Raw genomic sequence first — 20,797 nt, forward strand, 5'->3', positions numbered from 1 at the left:
CTCACTCTTCACCTCTTTTCCCACCCACACACCTCCTCTCCTCCTGTCCTCTTCCCCTCTCCTCTCTCTCCCTCTCTTTCGCTCTCTCTGCCTCCCATCTTTTTGTCACACCTCCCTCTTTTCACTCACTCACTCTTCACCCCCCCTCCTCTCCTCCTGTCCCATTCCCCTCTCTCCCTCCCTCTCTCTCTCTCTCTCTCTCCCTCTCCCTCTCCTCCTGTCCCATTCCCCTCTCTCCCTCCTCCCCCCTCCTCCCTCTCCCTCCCTCCCTCTCTCCCTCTCCCCCCTCCTCTCCTGTCCCATTCCCCTCTCTCCCTCTCTCTCTCTCCCTCTCCTCTCCTCCTGTCCCATTCCCCTCTCTCTCCCTCCCTCTCTCTCTCTCCCTCTCCCTCTCCCTCTCCTCCTGTCCCATTCCCTCTCTCCTCTCTCTCTCTCCCCCCCCTCTCTCCCTCTCTCTCTAAAAGCTGGTGAGCATGGCGTCTGAGTGCAGCTGGAGCGACGCCGTGGTGGAGCTGCATGCGTGGTGCCAGCTGGCCGCCGTCTGCCACCACGCCAAGGACCATCGCTCGGTGCTGCGCTGCACCGGCAGCGCTCTGCAGCTGGAGGCGGCGGCAGCAGCGAGCCTCGGCACCACGGCCCGCGTTCTGTGAGTGGAGTCGGCCGACGCCGACATATAGAAACAATAAGGTCATCTCAGAAATGCCGGGGTGGATTCAATTCAGTTCAATTTATTTGTATCGCCCATTTTCACAAATTACAAATTCCCCTCAGAGGGCTTTACAATCTGTACACATAGACATCCCTGACCTTTGACCTTTGAGGGATGCTGAGCGGCGCCGGTTGTTTGCGAGCTTTGGCGTTGGTGCGTGAGAGCGGTGGAGACCTCCACGCCTACGGGGAGGCCATGGAGCTGCTGCTGGCCGCTGTCAGGTGCTTGTTCAGACGCGACGCCCCGGGCCGCTGCACCTCCACATGCTACAGGTCCAAACCGGCCATGTGCCTGTTGTCTCCTCCGTAGAAACGCGGAGCAGGCGGAGAGTCCGGCGCTGTGCGTCGCCGCCGCCGGCCGCTACTGGAGCACATGCCTCCCCCTGACTCAGACTCCTGAGGGGAGGCGGCAGCTCCTGGAGCCGCTGGAGGAGATCCTGTCTGCTCTGGTTCACACCAACAGGAAGCATGTGTGGACCTCCTCCAGCCACATTAACCGTCTCACACACAGCAACACATGCATTTCATGTTGCTGTGTGTGTGTGTGTGTATATATATATATATATACAACTAACACCAAGTCACATTAACTGTCTCACACAAAGCAATAGATTCATTTCATGTTGCTGTGTGTATATATATATATGGAAATATAGATCGATATCTATATAGATCTATATACATACTGTATGTTATATATATATATATATATATATATAACATACAGTATATAAGTAAAGACAACATTACTGGTTGTTGTATGTGTATATATATACATAAATGTATACAGTATATATATAAATATATATATGCATACAACATACAGTAATATATATATATGTATATATATATTATAGCAGAAACATGATGACATTGTTGTTAAAAGATTATACAGCTCCACACTATAATCCGTCCAGATAAACATCATTTAAAATTATTTCAACAAAGGTTATAATTACATAACAATCCACATTATACGTCAGTGAGCTTTAAGTAGGACCCAACACCAGCAACACTCTGCCGGAACCCCCCTGAGTAGAATCCTTCCCCTTCTCATCCCAGAAACAGAACAAAGGGAGAGCATCGCTGACCCTCACAGCTCCGCCTCTTGGGAGCTCTAAACACGAAGCCTCAGGTGAGAGGTCAAAGAACCCTGACTTGGTTCTGTCTGATCCTTTTCACATTGCTCTTTGTACTTCGATGCTATGAATGAGGAAATCGTCATTAATTCCACGTTAAACAAACATTTCCATTTGGGAAAGCTGAATGTGTGAGCATTGATGAGTGCGTTATGAGCACACGCAACACAGGTCAACCACCTAAATATCACGTCTGCGTGTGCGTAGAGGAGGAGGACCTCTCCCTGAGAGCCGCCATGTACAGCCTGTTGCTCCACGTCCACCTGGAGAGAACCGACTGGGCCGGTGCTCAGCAGCTGCTGGACCGAGCCATCAGGGACACGCCTCGCTCCAGACACCGGCTGTGAGTACCGAGAGAAAGACGACAACGATGTCACAGAGACGTAGACACAGCGACGTGGTGCCGTCCTCGGTGTGTTTCAGACCTCTGCTGAAACACAGAATACTGGTGAAAGCTCAACTGGGGGGAAGTGTACTGGCGGACATGCAGAGGTTCCAAGACGAAGAGGAGCAGTGCTGTTCATCGATGTGGCACCAGGTGGCGCTGTGTGCCGGCAACATCACCCAGCAGCTCACCTGCTACCAGAAGTCCATCACCTGCCTGCTGGTAATGCTGTGGCACCATTTCTGTATCATCACCCAACCCCCGACACATCAGCCGATGAATAGATGGATCATGATGTCACATTAGTACATGCCAGTCTTAAAGTTATATTATGATGTCATCTTTTTCCACTGAGCAAAGGGGATATGCTTTAAAGCCGAGTCTCTAGCACCACCGTGTGGAGCCGCTGCGCCACTGCAGGATTTAAATGGCCTTGTTCTCCTGTCTGTGAGCAGGGTGAAGAGACTCGGTGGGAGAAGGCCGGCCTCCTGCTGGAGTTTGGAGAGTGGTTGTACGGTCACGACTTCCCCAAAGCCGCCGCCCGGCGCCAGGTCCAGTGGGCCGTGGACCTCCTGCTGCTCGTGGGACGCGAGCGGGCCGAGGGGTCAGGTAGAGCCGCGTCTCGTTTATCGCGTCACGACACAACGGTGTGAGCGGCCAGGTCGTTCACGGTGCCGCCGTGTGGCCGTGAAGCGGATACCTCAGGGTTTCAGTGGCTCTCAAACCGTAGCCCTTCAAAACAAGAGCTCAACATGGAGCTTTATTGAGAGAGGCCGTATCAAGTATGCAACCCCGTTTTAAAAAGTTGTGTCATGAAAAGCTCATTGCAGCGTATAATAATGATAACACGTGACGACTCACACATGTCTGCACTCGTTTGGTTTTGCAAAGGTTGCACGTTATTGTTGTTTAAAAAAAAAGATATGCTTTGTAAAACTCTTTATAGCCTAATATTTGAATTTGTTTTGTCTTAGTTTTTCACACGTTGCAACTTTATTGTTATTATCTTTAAAAGATATTCAGATTAATTGCAGCCAATATGCCAAATATTATAATTTTTTGCACTGATTGTATTCTAAGTGAGTGAAAACATATTCATTTTTTATCTGGTTTACTTGAAAGTGATTGCAAAGTAGTTATAATATTTTAAAAAGCACAGATGGAGGAGTCACAAAACGTTATTTCGATAAAGATTCAGCGTTGACTATTTTGTTACAACTTTGTTGGGGCACGAACGTCTTTCTTCCTCCAAGTGGAGCGTGACAGAACAAGTTAGAGAACCTTTTGGACTCGGCACCGACATCTGATCCAGACAGAAGCCGAGCAACAGCTGTTTGATAGTTGCATCATCTATGTGTCTGTGGCCTCGTTTCTGATTGGGTAAACATTGAGCCAGGCAAATATTGTTCAGAGCAAAAGGTCCAGACGAAGAAAAAGATTTCTCAACATCCCCTGTGGGTACCCGCTGAGAGTAGCAGCAACTTTGAGAAGTCCTTTGAGTTCTGATATGAACTAGTATGTCTCTATTCCCCCAAGAGGCCAAGCGCACAGCCAAATAATAGGAAAGTGGAGGCGTATGCACCTGTGTACCGTTGGCTTTATGTGTGATTCTCGTCGTAATGACGCCGCTTGATGTGACACCGACAGAGGATTCGTGTTTCTGCTCAACTCGTTGTCACAGTGGATCTTTTCATGTTTGTTCTCTAGAGGTCACGTCTCCAAAAAGGTCTCTGAGCTCAGAGTCCCCGGTGGGAACGCGGGGCTCCTCCTGGACGGAGAGTCTGTCGAGTCTGAAGGAGGTGCGACGTCTGGACGGCTTGGTGCGAGCACACACTCTGCTCGCCGTCATGGCCGACAGGACTTCACCCGAGCGCCGGCTCAACCTGCTCAGGGCCTCCGTCTTCGTGCTGCGCATATGGCAGGTACTGACCACGTGGACGACGGAGCGGCTGCTATTCAAGCGCCTCACCTAATGTCGAATGCTCATTGTTTGCCCCCCTGGCTGTCGCTCCAGGTGTCCATGGCTGTAGGTTGGGAGATATCCAACGAGATGGCCAAGAACCAGCCGGCCCCGCCCCCGACCTCCGCTGGATCCAAAAAAGGCAAAGACAAGGGCAAAGGCAAAAAAGGGATAGATGTAAGTGAAATGTTGGTGATGAACACGGCGTCAGTGTAAAGCCCGAGGTATTTACTCTGGAGCGATGAAGCGGTTACTTCACTTGTTTGTCAGCTGTTGTTTACACTCTCAGTCCGTCTGATGGAAAGGAAACAAAGCTTTGAAATGTTCATTATGAGTTCAAACTTCTTCCTTTTCATTGCCTGAGGCGACGTGACACAAGACTGACAATGTGCCCTTTATCTACATTCACTATTAGTGTCGGTCAAAATGTTCTCGAGAGGTATTTACTTAATATCAGAGTGAACAATAACAACAACATGTACATGATGTGTCTGATCTGTTGCACCAGCCGACCCCCGTAGAGGAGAGGCCTAAACCCGTGGTCCTGGACCAGGAGCTCCCCTCCAGCCCACAGGACTGGGCTCGCTACGCCTGTCCTCAGCAGGCCCGGCTCATCTTCAGAACCAACAGCAACCCCCACTGTGTCAACACACTCAGCATCACCAAGCAGGTCTCTGGGCGTCAGGAGCCGTGTGGGCTGTGGCCCCGAGTTCCTTCTTTGTTTTCAGCTGCTGGTTGTATATCGAATGAACGGCTCCGCTACGGGGTCGGATCAGAACCTTTAGAATGTTATTTTGCATTATGCTGGTGGAAGAGGTTTGAATCAAACACAATGCCACACACATCATCTCAATAAGGAAATCATCCATAAGTTATCCACTCGTCTTTAATCGTGCACTCTACAACCACTCTGATGGGTTTGTTTTTGTTACACGGGAGACTAAATCATTTGGAAACCAACCGTGCCATTTATGTTCTCACATACAAGGAATGTGTCACGGTGGGTGGTGCGACAAGAGACAATAACATTGACAACAATCAACGACAATCAACACAGTAAGAGAATTAAGAATATATATATATATAATAAGAATATTAGATAAAGTACACAGACGGGCAGGTTTCAGAGCTTTAACCAGTGAAGGTCAGTTTAAAGTGACACGTGTATTTAAAGTGAAGAGTTACGTATATTTAAGTGTATGAAAGTGAAGAATTAAGTTGCATGCAGGGGAGTGACCGGAAGGAAATTGGGGTCAGATCAGTCTCAATAATTAGAAATGCTCACAGAGACTCACAAATGCAAACACAAAGATTGTTGTTGTTGTGTATTTTATTCAGTCAATCATTGCAATACAAGACAATAATTTTTTATATAATATACAAAACAGAAAGACTGAAAAAGTATAGGTAGAAGCAAAATAAGCTTATATATTCCTATCCTAAATTATTATAATCAAATAAATCAGATTCACAAATGCACACAGAACAATTAACAAATATACTCAATTTAAAAATACATTCCAATGGACACGTGAATAAATTACTATTTGTTTGTTTGTTGATCGCACTGCATTGGTTTGTGGGTTTTTGAGACTCCCCTGCCGTGGCTCGATTCGCAAATGCTTTTTTTTTAACATAGACCTCTCAGCAGCCAATCAGAAGGCGGCCGGGAAGGCTCAAAAACACACAAACACATGTGCAGCGATTCACAAACAAATGCAGTGCAATCCACAAACAAATAGATAAAAATCCACAAACAAATAGAACAATCTATATTGAAATGCAGAAATATTTATATAAATCGTAATTTATTGATCTGTGCATTGGAATATATCTGTGAATCCTTGTGTTTGCATTTGCAATTACTGAAATCAGTGCGTGTTGTATTTTGTATTTATATTGTTGTGATGCAGCTCGGCGCCGCGGGCCTCTTCCTCTTCTGATGAAGCTCTGGAGAGAATTCAACATGTGAGAATGTGATTTCCTCTTCTTGATTTCCTTTTCTTTTGTTCGGCTGCAGACTCAAAGCCTGTTTTATCTCGACCTTCTGGAGAGAGAGTTGTGCTCACTCTCACTCGACCACCTGACCTTACCCATCATGCATCTTGCCGAGACCATTGCCCACGACCTGTTGGATAGGAGCGGCCTCTCCGACCTCTACCGACTTCGGTAAGAACACCGATGAGAGAAACACACACCCCATCTGTCCGCAGTCCAGTTGCATTGTGGGTATTCTAGACGCCAGGTTTTGGAAGGGGTTAAAAACATGATACCTCTGGTTATGCTGCATTCATTTGGATCCTGTTGTCATGGGAGTGCAACGCTAGATCCGACACTTTAAAAAATATTTCAGGCCATTTCCAACACTCCAATTTATTTTATTTGAATAGTGTGCCGCTGCAAGTTGAAGATGCAAACCGTGAAATGGTGTGTGTATGAATGTGTGTATGAGTATGTGTGTGAGCGTTAGCTACTCCTGATGTGCAGGGGGCACCTTAGCCCCTCCCACGGTGTATAAATGCATGTGAATGGATGAATGATGTCATTTCAAGTACAGGTTCATCTACCATTTACTTTGTGTTGCCCCCCCCCCGCCAGAATTGTGAGGCGCTGCAGTCAGCTGGGTCTGGAGACCCATTCCCCGTACCAGGAGAAGCTCCTGAGTCTAAGTCGAATCCAAGAACAAGAACAGATGAGGTACGACGACGCGGCCGCACATATTCATTGGCTGTGCGTTGAGCTTTTAACGACCTGTGATATTATATTCATGGTTCAGGTGCCACAGAGCGATTGCTGTTTCACACGAGGGAAGAGGCCTTCACCAAGGGGCCAATCAGGTCAGCCTGCTCCTCACAACAGAGATATATCTGTTATTAACTTGTATACCCGTGTGTCTTAAATCTATCACAAGTTGGCAGTTCAAACATTATTGTCAGGGTTCGTACGTCATGGAAAACCTGGAAAAATCCTGGACATGTGTTGTATTCATATGTGTATTTACGCTGAGTTTTAAACAATGAATATGCTTTTAAAAGAATGACGCTCTAAATATAAGCCGGCAAACGCTCTGATACTTTTCTGCGCTGCAAGTGAACGCACCTTAACTGAAAAAACATAAATGTTTATTCTTTTAATCAAACTATTGTCTCATTCATTTGTGTCATTTAGGGTTATATACTGTATGCTTTGGAATTCTCATAGTTCGTTTAAATAATAAATCGTATCACTTTTTTATGTATACACCGAGGTTCACAAAATGTTTGGTCATGGAAATTTGGTTTAAAGTCGTGGAAAAGTCCTGGACACCCATTGGTCGACATGTGTATGACCCCTGTATTATATCTGTTTACCATTTAATGTATATAAAAAAGCTAATTGTCCATTTTGGTGATCTTTCAGAAGGTGGAGGGGGATGGAGTGGTTGGCTTTGGGCAGCAGAAGAGGGAAGTGAGTGCTCAGCACATCTGGCTGGACAAAGCTGATGTTTGCCTCGGTCTCGGACTCCATCAGGCAGCCAGGCAGCTGCTGGCAGAGGCCCACTGTGTGGCTGAGGTGAGCTCCTGCTCTCAGGGAATTGTGTTTTTCTCTCACTCCAAGGGGATCAGAAATCTATTGACAAAGTACATATTTACTAAATCAGGAGTTTAGTTATCTTGTAACTAAATTCCTGTTTCCAGGATCACTGACTGCTTCCCTTGCAGCCTGTAAACCTTTTCTCTACCTTCAGCTCTAGACTCTCATCATGAGATGAGAAGGAAGCGAGTTGGATTGCTCCGTAAACACTTCAAAACGCTCCTTAAAACCCAGTTGCTGTGCGTTCTGTTTCTATTCACTCCACAGTACGAATTCAATGGGGAAAAGTGTAAATGGCCCTGAGCTACTGTTGCTATGGCAACCAAACTTTTCAGTAAAGGTGCGTTTTACTCGCTACTATTTATTATATATTTATATATAATATAATTATATATTTATATATAATAAATAGTTGCGAGTAAAACGCACCTTAACTGCTGAACTGAAAAGTTTGGTTGCCATAGCAACAGTAGCTCAGGGACAGCTAGAAGCTACAGAGCTAGAAGCTACATAGCTAGAAGCTAGAGAGCTTCTAGCTGTCCCTGAGCTACTGTTGCTATGGCAACCAAACTTTTCAATAAAGGTGCGTTTTACTCGCTACTATTTATTATATATATATATATATATATATATATATATAGAATAAATAGTAGCGAGTAAAACGCACCTTAACTGCTTAACTGAAAAGTTTGGTTGCCATAGCAACAGTAGCTCAGGGACAGCTAGAAGCTAGACAGCTACAAGCAACAGAGCTAGAAGCTAGACAGCTAGAAGCTACAGAGCTAGAAGCTAGAGAGCTACAAGCTACAGAGCTAGAAGCTACAGAGCTAGAAGCTACAGAGCTAGAAGCTAGACAGCTAGAAGCTACAGAGCTAGAAGCTAGACAGCTAGAAGCTACAGAGCTAGAAGCTAGAAAGCTACAGACCTACAGAGCTAGAAGCTAGACAGCTAGAAGCTACAGAGCTAGAAGCTACAGAGCTAGAAGCTTGACAGCTACAAGCTACAGAGCTACAGAGCTGGGAGCTACATAGATAGAAAGCTAGAAGCTACAGAGCTAGAAGCTAGACAGCTAGAAGCTACAGAGCTAGAAGCTACAGAGCTAGAAGCTACAGAGCTAGAAGCTAGACAGCTACAAGCTACAGAGCTAGAAGCTACAGAGCTAGAAGCTACAGAGCTAGAAGCTAGACAGCTAGAAGCTACAGAGCTAGAAGCTACAGAGCTAGAAGCTAGACAGCTAGAAGCTACAGAGCTAGAAGCTAGACAGCTAGAAGCTACAGAGCTAGAAGCTACACAGCTAGAAGCTACAGAGCTAGAAGCTAGAGAGCTAGAAGCTACAGAGCTAGAAGCTAGAGAGCTACAAGCTACAGAGCTAGAAGCTAGACAGCTACAAGCAACAGAGATAGAAGCTACATAACTAGAAACTACAGAGCTAGAAGCTAGACAGCTACAAGCTACAGAGCTAGAAGCTACAGAGCTAGAAGCTAGAGAGCTACAAGCTACAGAGCTAGAAACTACAGAGCTAGAAGCTACAGCGCTATAAGCTAGACAGCTAGAAGCCACATGGCTAGAAACTACATGGCTAGAAGCTTCAGGGCTAGAAGCTACAGATCTGGAAGCTACAGCTAGAAGCTACAGCTAGAAGCTACACCAGCTAGCTCACCACAGCAAGGGCAACTGCTACGCCGAGCGTCACAAAGGCTCATATCGCTGCTCATTGGGGCTCCTTCACTTCAAGAGTCTCTCGTTGTCCAACGTGTTCAAGCAAAGTGCCGATGTCACAACTATTGAAAAACTATTTACAATTCAAACAGATGGATTTGCAAGTAAATGACAATAGTTTGATTAAAAGAATAAACATTTATAGAAATATTTATTCTTTTAATCAAACTATTCTATCTCATTTATTAAGGTTATACTGTGTGCTTTGGAATTCTCATTGTTTGTTTGAATACTAAATGTTGTCACTTTTTCATGTATACACCGAGATTTCACGAAACTTTTAGTCATGGAAATTTGTTTTAAAGTCATGGAAAAGTCCTAGAAATCTATGGGTAAAAATGTGTATGAACCCTGACTCCATCTCCTTCCGTCCAGGAGCTCAGAGACCTGACGACGATGGCTAGAAGTTTGCTCAGCCTGGCCGTGCTGGCTTGTGAGGAGCAGAACTTTGCTCAGGCTCTGATTCTGCTGGACGAAGCCCACGCTCTGGGAGGGGATGAGGAGTTCTGGTACCAGCTCACCCTCACCAATGTCAGAGCTGTGGTGGGCCAGAGGGACCAAGACGCACACACCAAGGTACGGACACACAACCTTCTAAAAGCCCTCGACGCAACAATGACCTTCTTTTCTTCGGCAGGCTGAACAGATTATAAAACGAGGCTGTGTGGCCCTGAAGCTGGTTCTGGAGCGGCGGGTAAACCGAGCCCCAGAAATTATATTCTTCATCACCTCGTTAGAGATGAGGTAACAGAGCTCTGTGTTGTCCTTTTCTATTAGGATGTCTTTGTCATTTTTGAGCTGCACTATCCAGTGGGTGAAGGGAATGTACATCCTGGTCCTATGCGCTTTGTTGTGTTCCAGGGGTGCCGTTGAATCTATACGTGCCCTTGGTGGCGGTGAACCCGGGAAGAGATTTAGCAACGAGGCGGTCCAGAGGCTGATGGCCGCCTGCGATACCCTCAGAGAGTGCGCCAGTGGTTTCATTAAACTGGGCTACAAAGACCACGCAGCAGAGACGCATGCCGAGTACGCACACGGTCTGAGGTCAGTCCGTCCGGAGCCACTACAGACCTCAATCACACTGCCGTCCGATATGCCCTATGCAAATACAATGTTTACTCTACTTGGGTGCATGGAGGTAGCTTTGACAGTTACATCTTATTTTTATACTACCATCACACCTGAAACACAATGGGCCTCATGCAAGAACACAAGCTGAAGTGTAACACGAATCAGGACTAAAAACCTTCAGGTTCTCCCTGATGTCAGATGTCCAGCCAAAAGAAAGCCACGACAATAGTGTTCCACAACTTGGTCACACAAAATATATAAATGGGCAGAAACACATTAAAACCGACCCGGATAAGACTTATTTAGAGCATGATCACCCTCTTGACAAATTTCCCCTTGGGGATTAATAAAGTACATATCTATCTATCTATCTCTTGTGGCTGAAATGAGTAGTACAGGAACAAACATTTGTTTTTATCCTTGCAACACTTTTTTTCCACCTGTTCTTAAGTCATAAACAATGTTGAGCGGACACAATCAACTGTTTTTCTCACTTGCATCTTGTCTCGTCACTTGCTTTTGTTGTCGTCCTAAAAAATGACACCAAAATTGAACAAACCTCTCTGTAAATTGCCACGCTATGATGATGATGATGATCATTGATGATGATAAAATGGTCAACAGAATATTCCTTTTACATACCGTTGTCTTCGTATATATTTTTTATTTTTGTTGACGATAATGTAAGTTTCTGACTCATCCTTCTAGTAAATTCTTACTATGTATAAATTAGTGAACGCCACTAATCCTTTTAATCACTCACTCTTGCCACGTAGGAAAACAATGTGCTTGTGTAAGTTTTTCTAGCACGAGTCTGCTCTCACATCCTCTCCTTGTCTTTGTTGCACCAACAATGTACCTGCAGAACCCTCGCCGGCCGCTCCGCTCGCGCAGAAGACAAGCGGCGCTTCCTGCTCGACGGCGTCTCCCAGCTGCAGCTCGCCGTCACGGAGCAGGAACACGTGGCGCTGACCGCTCAGACGCTGCTGCCCTCACAGCAGGAGGTAAGTACAGTGCATGCGGCGTTCCTCCAAAAACACGCCTTTCGTCTTGAACGATGCCTTCGGGAGGCATTCCGTGTCTCACACCTTCAGGAGAAAACGCTGACGATGAACAACAGAAGCAGAGAACGGAGGAGAAACGCAAAACTCGTGGTACCAGCTGTGACTCTTCTGGGCCCAGAAGCTGAGTCGTGGGTAGAACTGCCGGCCCGTGAAGGACGTTTGATCCCATTTAGAGAATTATCAGAGTGTGTTTCTCCTTTTTGAGGAAGGCCGGATACTCTGAACTGCGGTTTGGTGCATAAGCACAAACCACAGTCAGAGCCTTACTCCCCGCAACCCGTAGGCGCAGGGAGGCGACCCTCTCGTTCTCCGGGGCAAACTCCAACAGCAGCGCTCAGCCGGGGGCTTGTGAGTATCCCCACTCCCGCCCGGCGCCTCTCACCCTGGGCAACTCCAGAAAAGAAGAGAGTCCAACCCTTCTCCAGGAGCTTGGTTCCAGAGCCAGCGCTGTGCGTGGAGGTGAGCCCAACTAGATCTAGTTGGTACTGCTCCCCCTCCCGCACCAGCTCTGGCTCCTTCCCCTTAGCGGTGACGTTCCACGTCCCTAGAGCTGGTCTATGCCGCCGGCGATCGGCTCGCCCAGGCCCCCCGCCCAGCCTGCCGCCCGGTCTACATAGCACCCGACCCCGATGATTGTCCCTGCGGGTGGTGGGTCCACAGGGTTGCTGCTCCATGTTGTTTCTTCGGGCTGAGCCCGACCGGGCCCCATAGGCGAAGGCCCGGCCACCAGACGCTCGCCGATGAGCTCCACTCCTGGGTCTGGTTCCGGGAGGGTGCCCCGGTTTCCCGTGTCCGGGCGAGGTAGCTGAAGCTCGTGTGCTGCTATTCATCAGGGCTTTTGAACCGCTCTTAGTCTGGACTCTCACCCGAGACCTGTTTGCCTTGGGAGACCCCCGGACAACATAGCTCCCGGGATCACTGAGCCTCTCAAACTCCTCCACCACGTTAAGGTGGCGATTCACGGAGGAGATAGAAGTTAAATTAAATAAATAGATCTTCTCGGTTTTCTGTTGATAAATGTTGAGTCTCCTGGTCGTTGGTGTTCTTCAAGGCAGATCTCAGTTTCTCATTCTCAACAGTGAGCCGATTACCGACACTTCAGGGTATCGAACCCCATCCCAGTAAACCAGGAGTACCATTACCAGTGCCTTTTTTTTGGGAGGCTTGTGGGTAATTTTCTAGTTACCCCCCCCCCCTCCCTCCCTCCTTCCTAATTTTGTATTTGGATTTTTCCAAACGACTGAATGTAAAGTTCTGTATACCCCAACTTCTTGGCGGTGGTATTATTCTTCATTCTTGTGTTTGCAAAATCATGAAAATAAAAAAAAAAGAATAAAACAAAACGAAATAAAAGTTTGAAACCTCTCAGCGCCTTAAGCTGCGTTTACTCCTGTGAGTTTTAGCGGCTTATCTCCATGGCTTTACCCGCGTATGACTTTGACTTTAAACACCTTAAAGTCTTTTTCTTTGACATCGGTACTAAATTCTCAAAGGTCCCATCTGATTTTGTATTTGTATTTTTCCAAACGACTGAATGTAACGTTCTGTATACCCCAACTTCTTGGAAGTGGCATTATTCATCATTCCTGTGTTTGCAAAATCAATACAAAATCATAAAAGAAAATAAACAAAACAAAACAAAAGGTCGAGCGGCCTTGAGGTCGAGCGGCCTTTGTTTCACCGTCTCGTTCAGAGCTGCTATGTCTCCAGCTGGTCTTTGTTGTTGACCGCTCCGTTTGGAGGGAAGTCTTTTCTTTAGTCACAGACGATTATTTTCCACCGGCTCGAGATTCAAAGTGTTCTCAAACTTGATCTTGTTGTTAGCCACCATCTCGGTCGTAGCTCTGACCGAGACCTTTCGCCCCGCAAAGGGCTTTCTCCAGCGACTCTGTTCCCCATGCGTGGGTCTTCTGAGTGTCTTCACTGGTTGTAACGTTCTCTTGACGGATGATGCAGGGTTTCTCTGCAGCTGCATATCTCAGATTAAATGTTTTTCTTGATCAACGGACTCCTCCGTATTTATAAAACTAATCTTGGTGTTTTCCACCTTCTCCTGCGGATCGATCTTCAGGGTTTCATCAAACTTGATCTTGTTGTTATCCATAATCTCGGTCAGATCCTGGCCGGCCTGTTCCGGCAAAGCAACAGGCTCGACCTATTCCCTGACCGAGCCTGTTGCCCCGCAAAGGGCTTGTTGAGTGGCTGAGTTGTCCACGTCCACGCATGGATCAATTCAGCCCACTCTTTGATGGTAACAACCTTCTGGTTGATTGGCCGGGCGACATCTTAAAAGATTATAATAAACAATGAGTTCTGTAAAAATTTTGCGCAGCTAAATTCCAGGGGCCCGGGGGAGTGCGTGGTGCGGGGGACGGGGCTGCTGTAGTTGCCCCTGGAGGCCCTGACGGTGCTGCAGGGCGGAGGCCTGAGCTCCATGTCTCGGGACTTCTCCCTCCAGCTGCTCCACAGTCGGCTGAACAGAGAGGAACCACACAAAGGTACCGGAGACGCACCTGCACCCGGACTTTAAGACATGCACTTCAGTTTGTTTAACCCTCAGAGGGCTTTACACTCTGGACACATCGGACATCCCGGACCCGGGGCCTCACGTCGGATCAGGAAAAACATATGAACAATGTAACAGAGTTATTCAACGAATACGACAGAAATGTAATGAGTCGGATTCTCGACGGGTGCGGTGACGCGTGCCTGTAATCCAAGTTACCGGGAGGCTGAGGCTGAGGCTGGAGGATCGCTGGAGCTCAGGAGCTCTGAGCTGCAGCGCACTATGCCGATCGGGTGTCCGCACTAAGTTCGGTATCGATATGGCGGTCCCGGGAGAGCCCGGGACCTCCAGGTCGTCTGGGAGGGCTGCACCGACCCAGGTCGGACACGGAGCAGGTCAAAGGCCCCGTGCCGCTCAGTAGTGGGATCGCGCCTGTGAATAAGCGCTGTAGTGCAGCTTGAGTTACATAGCGGGACCAAGTCTTTGTACACTGTTTCTACTGGTCAACCAACAGCTGAGACAACAACTCCAACTCCAACACCAGCAAAAGCAACCTTGCTTCATCACTGTCTCCTGTCCGAAGTCCATGCACAGAACGCCTGCTCCGCTTGGCCATGATTGGCTGCAGCTGATCATGCCATATTTGATTTGTGTGCTGCAGGAAGTTGGTGCGCTCACTTGTCGACTGTGCGTATTTTCTCAGCGTGAAGATTAAAATGCTTACAGCACCTGGTATTCCCAGGCAGTCTCCCATCCAAGTACTGACCAGGCCCAACCCTGCTTAGCTTCCGAGATCAGACAAGATCAGGCGCAACCAGGGAGGTGTGGCCGTAAGCAAAGGCTGAGCCTAGCAAAGGGACTTTTGAAGCACCTCAGCGTGCCACTGTCATCATGCAACATATTTTTTATTTTTTTATTTTTTTATTTATTTAACCAGGAAATGCCTCATTGAGATTAAAAATCTCCTTTACAAGAGTGTCCTGGCCAAGACAGCAGCAGCAGCACGTCACACAAAGTTTACAATACAACATAAAACATAAAACAGTGACAGACAATATATAAAACGAAAAACTAAATCACAGCATGAATAAAACCAAAACTAAGTCTCAAGTCAACACGACCCAGCTTACACAGGAGCACATACCGCCGTCATCGACAGCTAGATCAATTTCCCTCCAATATTTTCAATCTATTTTTAAAAACACCTAAGGAGACCGGCTCCCGGAGACCCAGGTCTGTCTGCAGCAAATTCCAAGCCGCAGAGCAGCAAACTTAAAACCTCTTTTCCCATTTCCAAAGCGGACGTGAGGACTGAGAGCAAGAGGAGGCCTTGAGCAGAGGTCACAGAGCGAAGATGGTAGCTTCCAGGGTTTTTCAGCTGAATTAGCGTCCAAAGATACGATGGAAGTACGTGGAGAATAGCTTTATAAATAAGGACATGCCAATGATTTTGTCTCCGGATGGACAGAGGAGTCCAACCAACCCTCGCATACAGGGAGCAATGGTGAGTCAGAGCCTTAAGATTTGTGATGAACCTCAATGCTCCATGGTAGACAGTATCTAAGGAGTGGAGACATTGAGAAGATGCATGCATATATAAGACATCACCAAAATCAATCACAGGCATAAAAGTAGCAGCAACAAGTCTCTTTTTAGCATTAAAAGAAAAGCAAGACTTATTTCGGAAATAGAAACCCAGCCTCACTTTCAACTTCTTAACAAGTTGCTGAATATGAGGTTTAAAGAGAGAGTCATCAATCAAGAATCCCAGGTATTTATATGATGATACAGACTCAATCACATTGCCCTGAAATGAAATCATAGCTGGAAGGTTTAATGGCTTTGTTTTTGAGTTTGTAAACATCATCAACTTCGTTTTATCAGGATTCAACAATAATTTCAACTCATTAAAAGAGTGTTGCACAGTATCGAAGGCTGTTTGTAAGTGTAAGAGAGCCTGATGCTGTAGGGCAGAACAGTAAATGACAGTATCGTCTGCATAAAGTGAAAATTGGCATTTGGCACATTTTGACCGATACTGTTAATATAAATTGTGAATAAAGTGGTCCAAGGACTGAACCCTGTGGCACACCTTTTATTATATCAAGAGAACTCGAGGTGATGCCTTCAGCCTGTACACACTGTGATCGGTTTGATAAATAATTTTCAAACCAACAAACAGTATGTTTTGACAGTCCAATAGTAAGAAGTCTCTGCTTCATTACTGCATGATCGACAGTGTCGCCTTGGACAAATCAATAAAAGGGCTGCACAGTGTTGTTTATTGTCCAAAGATTCAATAAAATCATTTACTACCTTTAACGCTGCTGTGGTTGTACTATGTTTTCTAAAACCTGATTGATAGACAGATAAAATATTGTTTATGATTAAAACTCCTTAAGTTGCTCACTCACAAGGGATTCTAGTGTCTTAGCTAAAACAGACAGTTTGGAGATAGGCCTGTAATTATTTAAAAGTGTGGGGTCTCCTCCTTTAACAGGGGAGAACAAAGGCAGACTTCCATATAAGGGAATTTCGTTTGAAAGTAAGGAAAGATTAAAATATATGTTAAAGGAGGTGCAATAAAATCAGCAGCTAACTTTAAAAATATAGTTCTAGGTTATCGGACCTGCGGTTTTCTTGTGTCTAAAAGTTTAAGGGCTTTGTGCACTTCAGTAACAGTAACAGGCTTAAACTGAAAGACTCACCAACAGTTTCCTGGCGACCCAAACAAGCAGAGGATTTCTCATGAGGATGGTTTAGTGTCAAACAGGGAACCAGAGGCAATCCCAGTCGCCATACTTAATAGTCACGTTGCCATTAGTTATTGAGGTTAAATTGTACAAATTCAGATGCAGGTTTTGTTTTCATCACAAGATTACACTTGATAACACTGACGACGTCACGTTTGTAAAAGCCCAAATCTTCTCCGAATCAACCTGATTCTCGCCGGGTGCGCGTACCTGTAATCCAAGTTACCGGGAGGCTGAGGCTGGAGGATCGTTGGAGCTCAGGAGCTCTGAGCTGCAGCGCACTATGCCGATCGGGTGTCCGCACTAAGTTCGGTATCGATATGGCGGTCCCAGGGGAGCCCGGGACCTCCAGGTCGTCTAAGGAGGGCTGCACCGACCCAGGTCGGACACGGAGCAGGTCAAAGGCCCCGTGCCGCTCAGTAGTGGGATCGCGCCTGTGAATAAGCGCTGTAGTGCAGCTTGAGTTACATAGCGGGACCAAGTCTTTGTACACTGTTTCTACTGGTCAACCAACAGCTGAGACAACAACTCCAACTCCAACACCAGCAAAAGCAACCTTGCTTCATCACTGTCTCCTGTCCGAAGTCCATGCACAGAACGCCTGCTCCGCTTGGCCATGATTGGCTGCAGCTGATCACGCCATATTTGATTTGTGTGCTGCAGGAAGTTGGTGCGCTCACTTGTCGACTGTGCGTATTTTCTCAGCGTGAAGATTAAAATGCTTACAGCACCTGGTATTCCCAGGCAGTCTCCCATCCAAGTACTGACCAGGCCCAACCCTGCTTAGCTTCCGAGATCAGACAAGATCAGGCGCGACCAGGGAGGTGTGGCCGTAAGCAAAGGCTGAGCCTAGCAAAGGGACTTTTGAAGCACCTCAGCGTGCCACTGTCATCATGCAACATATCCCAGTCGCCATACTTAATAGTCACGTTGCCATTAGTTATTGAGGTTAAATTGTACAAATTCAGATGCAGGTTTTGTTTTCATCACAAGATTACACTTGATAACACTGACGACGTCACGTTTGTAAAAGCCCAAATCTTCTCCGAATCAACCTGATTCTCGCCGGGTGCGGTGGCGTACCTGTAATCCAAGTTACCGGGAGGCTGAGGCTGGAGGATCGTTGGAGCTCAGGAGCTCTGAGCTGCAGCGCACTATGCCGATCGGGTGTCCGCACTAAGTTCGGTATCGATATGGCGGTCCCGGGGAGCCCGGGACCTCCAGGTCGTCTAAGGAGGGCTGCACCGACCCAGGTCGGGCACGGAGCAGGTCAAAGGCCCTGTGCCGCTCAGTAGTGGGATCGCGCCTGTGAATAAGCGCTGTAGTGCAGCCTGAGTTACACAGCGGGACCCAGTCTTTTTACACTGTTTCTACTGGTCAACAAACAGCTGAGACAACAACTCCAACACCAGCAAAAGCAAAAGCAACCTTGCTTCATCACTGTCTCCTGTCCGAAGTCCATGCACAGAACGCCTGCTCCGCTTGGCCATGATCGGCTGTAGCTGATCACGCCACATTTGATTTGTGTGCTGCAGGAAGTTGGTGCGCTCACTTGTCGACTGTGCGTATTTTCTCAGCGTGAAGATTAAAATGCTTACAGCACCTGGTATTCCCAGGCAGTCTCCCATCCAAGTACTGACCAGGCCCAACCCTGCTTAGCTTCCGAGATCAGATGAGATCGGGCTCGACCAGGGAGGTGTGGCCGTAAGCAAAGGCTGAGCCTAGCAAAGGGACTTTTGAAGCACCTCAGCGTGCCACTGTCATCATGCAACATATTTTTTTATTTTTTATTTTTTTATTTATTTAACCAGGAAATGCCTCATTGAGATTAAAAATCTCCTTTACAAGAGTGTCCTGGCCAAGACAGCAGCAGCAGCACGTCACACAAAGTTTACAATACAACATAAAACATAAAACAGTGACAGACAATATATAAAACGAAAAACTAAATCACAGCATGAATAAAACCAAAACTAAGTCTCAAGTCAACATGACCCAGCTTACACAGGAGCACATACCGCCGTCATCGACAGCTAGATGAATTTCCCTCCAATATTTTCAATCTATTTTTAAAAACACCTAAGGAGACCGGCTCCCGGAGACCCAGGTCTGTCTGCAGCAAATTCCAAGCCGCAGGAGCAGCAAACTTAAAACCTCTTTTCCCCATTTCCAAACGGACGTGAGGGACGGAGAGCAAGAGGAGGCCTTGAGCAGAGGTCACAGAGCGAAGATGGTAGCTTCAGGGTTTTCAGCTGAATTAGCGTCCAAAGATACGATGGAAGTACGTGGAGAATAGCTTTATAAATAAGGACATGCCAATGATTTTGTCTCCGGATGGACAGAGGTCCAACCAACCCTCGCATACAGGGAGCAATGGTGAGTCAGAGCCTTAAGATTTGTGATGAACCTCAATGCTCCATGGTAGACAGTATCTAAGGAGTGGAGACATTGAGAAGATGCATGCATATATAAGACATCACCAAAATAAATCACAGGCATAAAAGTAGCAGCAACAAGTCTCTTTTTAGCATTAAAAGAAAAGCAAGACTTATTTCGGAAATAGAAACCCAGCCTCACTTTCAACTTCTTAACAAGTTGCTGAATATGAGGTTTAAAAGAGAGAGTCATCAATCAAGAATCCCAGGTATTTATATGATGATACAGACTCAATCACATTGCCCTGAAATGAAATCATAGCTGGAAGGTTTAATGGCTTTGTTTTTGAGTTTGTAAACATCATCAACTTCGTTTTATCAGGATTCAACAATAATTTCAACTCATTAAAGAGTGTTGCACAGTATCGAAGGCTGTTTGTAAGTGTAAGAGAGCCTGATGCTGTGTAGGAGCAAACAGTAAATGACAGTATCGTCTGCATAAAAGTGAAAATTGGCATTTGGCACATTTTGACCGATACTGTTAATATAAATTGTGAATAAAAGTGGTCCAAGGACTGAACCCTGTGGCACACCTTTTATTATATCAAGAGAACTCGAGGTGATGCCTTCAGCCTGTACACACTGTGATCGGTTTGATAAATAATTTTCAAACCAACAAACAGTATGTTTTGACAGTCCAATAGTAAGAAGTCTCTGCTTCATTACTGCATGATCGACAGTGTCGAAAGCCTTGGACAAATCAATAAAAAGGGCTGCACAGTGTTGTTTATTGTCCAAAGATTCAATAAAATCATTTACTACCTTTAACGCTGCTGTGGTTGTACTATGTTTTTCTAAAACCTGATTGATAGACAGATAAAATATTGTTTATGATTAAAAACTCCTTAAGTTGCTCACACAAGGGATTCTAGTGTCTTAGCTAAAACAGACAGTTTGGAGATAGGCCTGTAATTATTTAAAAGTGTGGGGTCTCCTCCTTTTAACAGGGGGAGAACAAAGGCAGACTTCCATATAAGGGGAATTTCGTTTGAAAGTAAGGAAAGATTAAAAATATATGTTAAAGGAGGTGCAATCAAATCAGCAGCTAACTTTAAAAAATATGGTTCTAGGTTATCCGGACCTGCCGGTTTTCTTGTGTCTAAAAGTTTAAGGGCTTTGTGCACTTCAGTAACAGTAACAGGCTTAAAACTGAAAGACTCACCAACAGTTTCCTGGCGACCCAAACAAGCAGAGGATTTCTCATGAGGATGGTTTAGTGTCAAACAGGGAACCAGAGGCAATCCCAGTCGCCATACTTAATAGTCACGTTGCCATTAGTTATTGAGGTTAAATTGTACAAATTCAGATGCAGGTTTTGTTTTCATCACAAGATTACACTTGATAACACTGACGACGTCACGTTTGTAAAAGCCCAAATCTTCTCCGAATCAACCTGATTCTCGCCGGGTGCGGTGGCGCGTACCTGTAATCCAAGTTACCGGGAGGCTGAGGCTGGAGGATCGTTGGAGCTCAGGAGCTGCAGC

General features: G+C 46.2%; 1 protein-coding gene and 3 non-coding genes across 4 annotated transcripts; 1 reads left to right on the forward strand and 3 right to left on the reverse strand.

The window, feature by feature from the left end:
- Positions 1-698: 698 nt before the first annotated feature.
- Positions 699-12,797, forward strand: LOC130198200 (cilia- and flagella-associated protein 46-like). Its single transcript, XM_056421350.1, has 18 exons — positions 699-930; positions 1,019-1,178; positions 1,771-1,843; positions 2,055-2,190; positions 2,271-2,454; positions 2,688-2,841; positions 3,940-4,154; positions 4,247-4,369; positions 4,701-4,862; positions 6,213-6,361; positions 6,791-6,889; positions 6,969-7,029; positions 7,592-7,744; positions 9,860-10,060; positions 10,122-10,228; positions 10,346-10,528; positions 11,421-11,559; positions 12,699-12,797. The coding sequence occupies exons 1-18, from the start codon at positions 824-826 to the stop codon at positions 12,699-12,701; spliced, it is 2,409 nt and encodes an 802-aa protein (XP_056277325.1). The 5' UTR covers positions 699-823; the 3' UTR covers positions 12,702-12,797.
- Positions 12,798-14,842: 2,045 nt separating this feature from the next.
- On the reverse strand, positions 14,843-14,961 carry LOC130198677 (5S ribosomal RNA). Its single transcript, XR_008832683.1, has one exon. It is a non-coding gene; the product is annotated as a 5S ribosomal RNA (ribosomal RNA).
- A 2,636-nt stretch (positions 14,962-17,597) lies between these two features.
- Positions 17,598-17,716, reverse strand: LOC130198678 (5S ribosomal RNA). Its single transcript, XR_008832684.1, has one exon. It is a non-coding gene; the product is annotated as a 5S ribosomal RNA (ribosomal RNA).
- Positions 17,717-18,469: 753 nt separating this feature from the next.
- On the reverse strand, positions 18,470-18,588 carry LOC130198669 (5S ribosomal RNA). The gene has a single exon (XR_008832675.1). It is a non-coding gene; the product is annotated as a 5S ribosomal RNA (ribosomal RNA).
- Positions 18,589-20,797: the final 2,209 nt, after the last annotated feature.

The sequence above is a fragment of the Pseudoliparis swirei genome, chromosome 8 (assembly GCF_029220125.1).
Source record: "Pseudoliparis swirei isolate HS2019 ecotype Mariana Trench chromosome 8, NWPU_hadal_v1, whole genome shotgun sequence".
NCBI classification, from domain to species: Eukaryota; Metazoa; Chordata; class Actinopteri; order Perciformes; family Liparidae; genus Pseudoliparis; species Pseudoliparis swirei.

Bases quoted from the DNA above. Each gene is read 5' to 3' on its own strand.
- LOC130198200 (XM_056421350.1), top strand. From the start codon at position 824: ATGCTGAGCGGCGCCGGTTGTTTGCGAGCTTTGGCGTTGGTGCGTGAG. The intron at 4,863-6,212 runs GTCTCTGGGCGT...GTTCGGCTGCAG, and splicing joins CACTCAGCATCACCAAGCAG to ACTCAAAGCCTGTTTTATCT. The intron at 7,030-7,591 runs GTCAGCCTGCTC...GTGATCTTTCAG, and splicing joins TTCACCAAGGGGCCAATCAG to AAGGTGGAGGGGGATGGAGT.